Source organism: Triticum dicoccoides, chromosome 7A (genome assembly GCF_002162155.2).
Source record: "Triticum dicoccoides isolate Atlit2015 ecotype Zavitan chromosome 7A, WEW_v2.0, whole genome shotgun sequence".
NCBI lineage: Eukaryota > Viridiplantae > Streptophyta > Magnoliopsida > Poales > Poaceae > Triticum > Triticum dicoccoides.
Genome location: NC_041392.1, coordinates 212568829 through 212578612, shown reverse-complemented (window position 1 = coordinate 212578612; position 9784 = coordinate 212568829). Strand labels below are relative to the sequence as shown.

Here is a 9784-nt window from a genome sequence, read left to right as displayed (position 1 = left end):
AATGTCGCGCTCGCCACGCGTACAGACACATCCACGCGCCCTCCCCTCGCAACCTCGCCGCTTCGCCACCTCGCCGCTTCGCCGCTTTCCGCGCCACCATGCCGCCGCGCCGCTGGGGTTCTTCGGGCTACCGCGGCGTCCGCAAGCGCCCCAACGGCTGGTACTCCGCCGAGATCCGGTCCGGCGACGTCCGGCTCGGCCTCGGGTCGTTCCGGAGCGCGTACGAGGCGGCCCACGCGTACAACGCGGCGGCGTGGCGCTTGGATAGGCCCCGGTCGCAAATGAACTTCCGGGACATCTTCACGCGCGAGCAGGCGTAGCGCGTCGCCCCTCCGCCGCGTCTCATCACCGACATGGACCGTGCCGACCACGCTCGGCGCTGCTGCCGCCGCCTCCTCATCGCCGAGGAGGACGAGCGAGCCATGGCGGAGTGGTGCCATCGCCACCCGGAGGACGTCGCCGACGAGCGTGCCTACTGGGCGGAGAGGACGGCAAGGCGCTGCGCGGAGCGGGCGGACCGGCGTCGACGGAAGGCATTGGCGAATGCGCAGTCCGATGTCGTTGCAGCAGGTGGGAGGTCGATCTTCACGTCAGACGATGAACGTTGGGACGACATGTGGCTCGATACCTCGGACAACACCGACGAGGATGATGATGGTGATGATGGTGGTAGCGACTTGAAGTAGTTTTATCTATGTATGCCGTAGTAGTTTCTATCTAGTTGCACCGTAATTCTATCTATCTATGCTTTCGAACTATCTATCTAGTTGCACCGATGTAAAATACCTTCGTATCGTTTTTTATCTATGCAATTTATTATTTTTTATCTTATTATCTATGCTTCCGAAAATGTTGTAAAATGAGCGCGCGTGCTGCATTTTTTGTGCGCTGCTGGAGCGACGCGCGCTGCATCTTAGCGCGGCTACTGAAGCCAGCGCTGCGCGCCGCGCCAAATCAGGCGATGGGCACGCGGCAAAACTGTTTCGGCGACTGTTGGAGATGCTCCAAGTCTCGGTATCACCTGAAATTTTCCCGGGCATACTCTTATGGTGGAGCCACGGCCCGGTTCACGTGAACATGCCGAGGTCGATTTATGGAGCAGCAGCCCAATTACGTTGGCCATGCGGGACACATAGGAATACAGATATCTGAGCTTTTGCATGCTTAAATAGAAAGAGCTCTGAGTTTTCTCCGGAAAAATAGCAATCGCAGAGAAGTGTGACAACAACTTTAAAAGATGGATTATGAAAAATAAAAATCTCTCGCTCCATCAACCCCATCTTTTGTGTCTAACTAGCACCGTGCACAAGCAAGCACTCAACTACGAGCACAAGTCATGAGCTGCGACGCTGGATATAGCCATATAGGCAATTGGCAGCTTTGTACATTGTAGTCGTGGTGTCCCTCTGGAACTGATCGTGCTCAGGACTGATTTTCTACCTCAGGGTCTGGATTCGCAGAATGTGTTTGCTGTTCGGGAGATGAATTGCCCTGTAAACAGCAAGTGAAGTGAACCAGCATAAGTTTTAATACAACAAACCTAATTATCTAAATTGGAAATAAGAAGCAATTCCCCCATTGGTAGCAAATGTTTATCCATTATAAGCAGAGGAAATAGTAATACAAAGAAAAAAAGGGCTTATTCTGCTTATTCTCCTGAATGGATAATGGCATAGTTGAATAGCACACGAAAACATGGGGTGTATGCCTGTACGGCTCATCATACCATCTCAATGTCTTCGGATTCAGGAGGGCACTCAGATTTTTCAACATTTGCAGTTACAGGTTCTGAACATGGCAAGGCATAATGCTGCATGCATACAAGAGATAAGTGGCTTTTTCGATGTGGGTGTAGAGCTAGAGCAAGATTGCACTGTGCTAGAGAATCAACAGAATCAGACGGCTACTTACCTTAAGGGACGGTGGGCTCTGTACTTGATTGCTGCCAGTGTCAATTTCCGACTTACATTCTACATTTGCATTGGCTGTGGAAGAGATTAAAAAGCGCATGATTTGACAGCATTCATATTTCATAAATGAAGCATGACATGGACACTTCAAACGTCAATGAGCAGCGGCAGATATATGACTTGATAAATTTTCTATGATGTTTTCTTTCCAGGGATAAAATTTCTATGTGGTTGGAAACAACGGACTGTAGTCTGCAACTTCATGGACTATGATTAGAACTTGACACTTGGCAGAAAGGAAGTGCAGAATTGCCAGAAAGAACATAACATTTCAGTTCACAGATGAGTACTCCCTTCAGGAAAAAAAACTCGAATATCTTGGTTTGTCCTAAGTCAAACATCTTTAAGTTTGACCAAGTCTACTGAAAAATATACCAACGTCTACAACACCAAATTAGTTTCATTAGATTAAACATAAAATATATTTTCAAAATATATATTGGACATTGTAGATGTTAATATGTTTTTCTATATACATGGTCAAACTAAAAGAAGTTTGACTTAGGACAAACCTAGAACTTCAAGTATTTTGGATAGGAGGGACTGCATTCCAAGATGTCCTTTGTATCTTATGAAAATGTGTCAAGACAAACTTGTATGATCAGTGTAACAGGGAGATCGTTAAAATTAAAGATTTACCTGTTTCATCAATTATGGGTATCATCCTATCCTCATTAGGAAGATCAACTTGACTACCTGGAATGCTATCTACTTTACAATCCTGACTTTCAGAAACTGGCAGAGAACTTTTCATTTCCTATTAGATAGTTAGGAGAAGTAGCTAAGAATTGCAAGACTGATTACAAGAAATGCATAAATGAGTAATGGCATTTGTGTCTTACCTCATGCCCAAGCCTGCTGAATATGTCTTGAAATTTCTGTAGAGCAGTTTCCATGTTGTGAAGCTCCACAAGCATTTCCTGTATAAAGAACAGACTAGATTGATTTGAGATTTTGGAGTTCCAGAGACAATCGGAAAGCTATGAACATCTTAACAGAACAACCTGCTTATCTGAAATCAACCTCTCGATAATTTCATCCTTCACCAGCAGAGATTTCTTAAGGTAACAACGTTAATGGAAAAGCAACAAACATGACGAGATCCATAGAAATTAAGAATGAATATGAGCAATGCTTTCAACTTAGTATGGATATTTCTTCTAGCTGGGGATGAAAATTGTTTTTAAGCTTCTCAGCGTCAAGTTGCTCCTTCAATCCATATATGATCCTCGCCCTATTTCGAAGTTCGAGCTGGTAACTAGTAATTTTATCTCCCAAGAAACTAAGTTTCTCTACATAAATGGAACACCAGAATGAGACCAGATTACACAAAGATTCTTCATATACATGATAACCATTATCACCGTAAGATAATAATCTGAAACTAATGAAGCCATATTACAAGAAGCAACCATACCAACAAAATCTTTCTCGAGTACAGAAATCCTTTGGACCTTACACTTCAAATCAGAGACTGAAATAGTAATGTAAAGGACATTATTAATATTACATCAGCAATGGAATTGATTGGTCAAACAATATTAGGATAATGCGCTCATACCTAGATTTTCCTTCTCACCAACTAGGCATTCCACGTCACCTAGTACTTGTTTTACCGCAGCAACTTCCTTTCCTACTGAATTAAACAAAGCCAGATGGGAATTCAGCTTTTCTGAAATTACGGTAATCTGTTTATCCCTCATCTGGATGGTCCATTGCAGAGAACAAGCAGAGTCCTGCCTATCAAACATAGTATCGTGAGCCAAACATCAGACTGCTTCCATAAACAGTTCAGAATTCAAGCCTACGTTCTTCATACATGCAGAAGTAATGCGGCATCCACAAATTGAAATGGTATTACATTTATAGAAGTATGTGCACAATACAAATCTGCAAGGAGATTACTGCAGTGTACAGTAGAGCATATGACAGCTGCTAAATAAAATGAAAGAAAGTGGTACATCTATCATCTTACACTCCTAGAAGTTATCCATATACATACATGATGTTGATAACAGAAATCTTAAGGTAAATATCTGAACGAAGCCTTGCATGAACATGTAACTATTATCACACAGACTGTAAGTTCAGTGAAGTTTTATACTGAGAGAATACAATGCAGCAAATTCAACTTAGCAGTAACAACAGCCCAAAAGAAGGGACAAATATTAAGGTCGTCACATGCCTCGTACTGTCTCATGAATGCCTCCCTTGATTGAAGCAGTCTCTCTATGTTTTCTTTCAAATCCTTTTCGTTTCTTTCCAGCAGCTCATTTTCATTTTCAAGGCACTTCACCTGTAGAGCCAAAAAAAGAAAAGTTCTGCAATGACTCCCAGCCTGACAGGCAATAATCGCCCACAAGGGGAGGATTCGAGAATTCACTACCGGCGATTGCATCATGGGCATTTAAGAACAGTGTTGCTTATGTCTACTCAGTGCTCCTCAGATCAAAATTTGTGATGAAATGTATGGTTTAAATGGCCCCAAACACAACAACAGTGCAGTAACCAGGATAATCTCTACTGGATGGGCCAAACGGGAGATAATGGGGGCAAAGGGGTACGAACCCTGGACTCGAGCCTTTGCAGCGCTTCGTCCCGCGCCGCCAACTCCGCCCGCAGCTCCCGAGCCTCCCTCCTGCGCTCCTCCTCCGCCGCCTTCCACCTCTGCACAATCCATCCCGTTCCCACCCAAAATCGCGTCAGAAACACATCTCTCCCAGAACAACCAGAAAGCCCTAAGAGGTCCAACACCGATCGAATCTGTGGGCCGCAGACCTCGCTGGACGCGTGGAGCTCCTCCCGCGCGGCCCGCTCCCGCTCCTGCGAACGGGAGGAAGAGGAGGGGAGAGTTAGGACCTGGGAGGCTCTGGAAGGTCTAGAAGGGTGGTTCGGTGACTCACGCGGGTGAGGCGGAGCTCGGAGACGAGGGCAAGGAGCTGCAGCTGCAGTTGCGATAGCGCCGCCGCCTCCGCCTCCATCGCGTCGACGCTCGGCGAGGCCGAACCCCGTCGCTTCCGCTCGGTTGCTCCGGTGATCCAACGGTAGCTATGGAAGCGCTAGGGATCGGACCAGCGACCTGTGCTTCCTATCGGACCAGTCGGTGGCCGTAGGATTAAAATCAGGCTACTCGTCCGATCTACTAGGAACGAAGATCAGCGAAAAATGCCAATGGTGGCCGGGCCCGTGGACACATACACTCGTATATACGTACATACGCTCACACCGGATGAACGTACGCGCGACGTACACTCTATCCCTATAAGCACATTTGAGAGACTAAGGGGGTGTTTGTTTTCAGGAACATTTTGGTTGTAGGGACTAGAAAAAATCCCTCTTAAAGACTTTTTAACCAAACAGAAGAGACTATTAGGGACTAAAAGTTGTTTTTTGAGACTAAATGAAGAAGACTCTTAAGGAGAGTCTTTTTGGAACTTTTTAAGACTTTTCCAACAATGCCCCTCCATGCATTTATTTGCCCGCCATCCCATGATGTTGTTTGATTGTTATTTTTCTATATACTAGGGGTAACATGATCATTTAATAACCTTTAGGGAGGGACTAGGAACTTTTTAATCCCTGGAAATAAACAGGGAAGGACTTTTTAGAGACTAGGGACTTTTTAGTTGGGACTAGAAAAAGTCTTAGGACTTATGAACCAAACAGGCATAAGCCGACGCTTCATCTTAGGATTGATGAAATCACCACAGGCGCCTCCATAGATGATGAGAATGTCTCCTTCCACTAAAAGCACGTCGCCAGAAGGCCAAAGATAAATTAAAAAAAATGCGAACATCAATGTTAAATCTAAAACTTGAACTTTGGTGCGCCAGAGATACCGCTGTCCTCCTAAGCATCTAATCACAGATTAGTTCGCCTAAGAGCCTGGTATTAAAATACCATTTCACTAATGGCGACTGCTAGGCGCCGGCGCACCGGCCCAAATTTGGGCCGGTCGCCTAGCGGTCGTTCGATTGGCGCTCTCGTAACCGCCCGATTCATCATCTCCTCCCCCCGCACTTCTTCTTCCTCCGTATGAGGCAACCCCCCGCGCCCCCCATGCCGTATCGAGGTCACCCATGCTCCCCCGCACACCCCACCGAGCTCGTCGCGTGCCTTGCAAAGCTCGCGGGTCTCAAATAACAGTCGGTTGCCGCTCCCCCATAGTGCCCCCCTCGCCGGATTCGGCCGCCGCCCTGATAGGTTGCAACTTCATCGGCGCCGCTCGCCGGCAGCACGGTCATGCGCCCCCCTGTTGCAACCTCACCCTCTCCCCCTGGATGCAGCTCCTATGTAGCAAAAAACATGTCGATGGAAGCTTTTGCTGCCAGTTGAAACAAAATAGAGTCTCCGGTGTTGCTGTCGCAGAAATTGCTCTAGTCAATGCAGCAAAAAAAGATGATGTTCCCAGCTCAAGTGTTCGCCGGTTGTAGCAAAACAATCTGCCGGTTCCAGCTCCGGCATCGGGCAGTGGCAACAAAATGCTTTGTTGGTTGTAACAAAATCCCTCGCCGGTAGTAGCAAAAATTGATGACGGTTGCAACAGATAAAGCCACCGTCGTAGTAGGTCGCAGCTCTACCGCGATGGATGTAGCAATTCCGTTGCTGGTAGTAGCAAAATTCGACGATGGTTGCAGCTTCTGGCTCAGCTGGTTGCAACTTCCAGGGGTGGAGGTTCGCTCGTCGGAGTGGAGCTGAGTGGAGCATCCATGGCGGTGTTGCGGGGGTGCGCAGCCGGGCTGTAGCAAGATGTGATGCCGGGGGTAGCAAATTGCGACGCGGATTGAAGGCTTGAAGCATGTGGAAAAAACGGTGATGCTGGTTATTTTCCCGAGTAGCGTCGCCGCGTCCTCGCCGACAGCGGTTGCAGGTTTTTCTTGCTGCATGTAGCTCCACGACAACGCTCCCGACGGCGGCACTCGCGACGACGGTACGGCTTCTTGGAGCACGGCCCTGCAGCAGTTACCAGGAGGAGCACGAGCGAGCACGCGGCGGGGTGGTAGCTGGCCATGGCTGCTCGGGAGAGAGGGGATGGTGAATGAGAGGTAGAAGAGAGGAAAAGGCGGTGGTGGTGGGCCAAGGGAAATAGGTGGCACGTGGGGAGGTTGCGAAGGGTGCTGCCAGCCGCGCGATGAGGGAAGATCCAGTGGATTGCGTGCGTCCGGCCCAATGGTTCGGCCGGCACGCCGTTCACAAACATTACCCTTTACTAATTGTGTGCATTATGGGCCTGTTTAATTAGTCGTGTCATTTTTCTATTTTCGGTGAACCTGACTCGGTGGAGCTTAGCCGAGGAAAAGCAACCTCTAGACTATGTTCCGCATCTAGTTTGGTTGTCCTCATCCCCTTCGGGCAGACTGAGGAAAACAAATGTATGATTTTTAGTTACGAATCTCTGCTCTCCAAATACAATGGGCGGTTGTTTGATTACCTATGCACGGATGGTTAATCCTACCTTGTGTCCATGTGGTGAATTTACCTAACATCATCACACTTGAAGAAATTTGTCTATAAGGGTCGAAATAATATCCATGGTGAGCGCACAACCAGCCGATTAGAAACACTTTCCTTAAATATATAAAATGATGTCGCATTTTCAAAGATTGGCCGCCAGAAAAAATCAAAAGAGAGAAGTCTCGGTGATCTCTTCATGCTCGTTCCAAGTTTAAAGTACCTTTTGACCAAGAAAAACCCTGCTTCAGTTACAGCGAGTTTACCTGTGTTTACCTAAACACGACAACACCTTCACGGCGTCGTTCTCCTTCGTGAAGGCATTGTTCTGTTTGCTCGTGGCGTCCTTGGTTCTGGATTTGGATATGTTAGTTGTCTAGTTGTTGGTTTTGGTTGCTTCAGGACGGCAAGTTTTTTTTGACTGCAAATAGACTTTATTTCTCAAATAATAGACATGTCATTTACAAGCAGATGAGAAATAAAATCAGGGATCTCATCATCCCAAGAACTAGAAGATCTAGTAGTAAAAGAGTTCTTTGCTAATTCATTTGCCACCTGATTGGCCTCTCTATAGCAATGTTTGAAGGATATGGACGCAAAGTCCATCATAAGTTGTTTACACTCTATGATGATAGCTACCTCCGGGCCTAAATAATCATCAACTTGGTTCAGCGAGTCCACTGCGAACGAACAATCTGATTCAATTTCTATTTTGTTGCATCCAATGTGAGTTGCCAAGTATATCCCGTTTCTGATGGCAGTTAGCTCAGCTGAGTCAACTTCACTGATGTTTAGAACAAACCAACTTGCTGCAGCAATAAAATCACCCCGGTAGTCCCGAGCCACAGCACCACAAGCATATGAAAGTGTTTCATACTGAAAGGAAGCATCAACATTTATCTTCACGATCCCATATCCTGGTTTCCTCCACATGTGGTCGTTCTTACGCATTGGTCCTTTGGGTATAGTTGACCTGAGGAAATTTGTCGCCAAAACCTTGATGGTTAGTGCAGTTTTTTCCGGCGTTTGGACTTTGACTCCCTTTACTATCTGTCGGCGCTGCCACCATATATACCATGCTGCTACAACAGCAAGCTCCGCCGTTGGTACCTCCGCTCTTCAGGACGGCAAATTTAGTTGTGTTTTGCTCTGCTTGGGTTGAGCATCTCATGTCTCTCTGCTTCGAGCATCATGTTCATGCCTCTTGTTTATGTGCCATGTGTTGTACCACCTCTTATACTCACTCTAACTTCTTCTATTAATAGAATGGTACGCAAGCTTTGCGTATTCACGAAGAAAAATGCTTTAATAATCATCATCATGGGAAGCTGGCATGTTTGGATGCAAGGAATGGATGGATCTTTAGACATCAGTTACCTAATTTGAACTCTTGGTGCTTCTCTCTTAGACAAGATCTACTACTTCTCACTCACAGGATTAAGCCTAAATTTGCAGGTGATTTTAAAGAGTGGATTACAGCCCATATTAGTTGAGACCAAGTCTTTTTAATCATGGTGTTTGCAAGAACTGGCATTGGATAGGCCAAGAGGCTTTGTAATTTTCTTTTTTTCTTTTCTTCTTTCTTTTGGCTTTTGGCTTTTGTATATACTCCCTCCGTACCATAATACATGTCGTTTTAGCAATTCAATTTGAACTGCTAAAACATCATATATTATGGTACAGAGGTAGTATATACTTACTTTAATGAAAATACCATAGAACGATTGTTCAATGGTTTTTGGGTCAAAAATGTGTACAAGAGCCAAAACAGCTAGAAGCTTGCGGTGACTTCATCATACCAGGAGATAGGTATGGAAGCCACTACGAGTATATATCAAGGGTTAGTGAAGAAAAATGTATCCCCTTGTAAATTCTTGATTGCCACAATTTTCACAATAAAAGCAAGACAGGATTTCTGAAGGCATTACTACACCAGAATCGGATTATTCCACGGCCACAGACAACGAGGAAACAGAAATTGATCCGGAGGGCCAGTACGCGGATACTAGAGAGACAGGCACGGGTCCGTTAGATGAGGAAGACCAGTCCTGGCCCCCAAAGCTCTGCAGCCGCAAGCAGCCTGCAAATCAAATACAAATGCACGCACCATTACCATTTCATGTTCGCCCGTAATACAATACTAGTAGTAGTCAAATGCAGCAGGCCTTACCACTTGTGCTGCAAAAGGCAGCATCTTCTCAACTGGCATGCCGGTGCATAAACCTAATCAATAGGCACAATGAATCAGCTCATCGAAAACCTCTCAGCGGTCATCAGTCACGATTCATAACAAAGAAAAAATGCCTCCAGTTCAAAATCTCAAAGACGTATGGATAAGGAAATCAGATATAATAGCACCGAGG

At 46.1% G+C, this 9784-nt stretch overlaps 2 protein-coding genes across 5 annotated transcripts in view; both read right to left on the bottom strand.

Moving 5' to 3' along the window:
• Positions 1 to 1139: 1139 nt before the first annotated feature.
• On the bottom strand, positions 1140 to 5051 carry LOC119332277 (myosin-10-like). Of its 4 annotated transcripts, XM_037605456.1 has the most exons (14): positions 4874 to 5049; positions 4749 to 4793; positions 4539 to 4637; positions 4156 to 4266; positions 3532 to 3706; positions 3388 to 3444; positions 3126 to 3262; positions 2975 to 3034; positions 2813 to 2890; positions 2610 to 2727; positions 2483 to 2530; positions 1912 to 1985; positions 1727 to 1810; positions 1140 to 1491 (listed from the first exon to the last, which is right to left on the bottom strand). In XM_037605456.1, the coding sequence occupies exons 1-14, from the start codon at positions 4949 to 4951 to the stop codon at positions 1423 to 1425; spliced, it is 1233 nt and encodes a 410-aa protein (XP_037461353.1). In that variant the 5' UTR covers positions 4952 to 5049; the 3' UTR covers positions 1140 to 1422. The 4 variants fall into 4 exon arrangements, 3 of the variants coding, with proteins under 3 accessions (XP_037461353.1, XP_037461354.1, XP_037461355.1); XM_037605457.1 differs by lacking the exon at positions 2483 to 2530 and having other exon boundaries at positions 4874 to 5048; XR_005160889.1 differs by lacking the exon at positions 1140 to 1491 and having other exon boundaries at positions 1770 to 1810; positions 2483 to 2538; positions 4874 to 5051.
• Positions 5052 to 9173: 4122 nt separating this feature from the next.
• LOC119330746 (sulfofructose kinase-like) overlaps positions 9174 to 9784 on the bottom strand; it is a 4129-nt gene continuing 3518 nt past the window's right edge. The window contains exons 9-10 of the mRNA XM_037603871.1: positions 9592 to 9644; positions 9174 to 9501 (exon numbers count right to left, since the gene is read on the bottom strand). Coding sequence (XP_037459768.1) covers positions 9427 to 9501; positions 9592 to 9644 — 128 coding nt within the window. The 3' untranslated portion in view covers positions 9174 to 9426. The remainder of the gene's footprint in view (positions 9502 to 9591; positions 9645 to 9784) is intronic.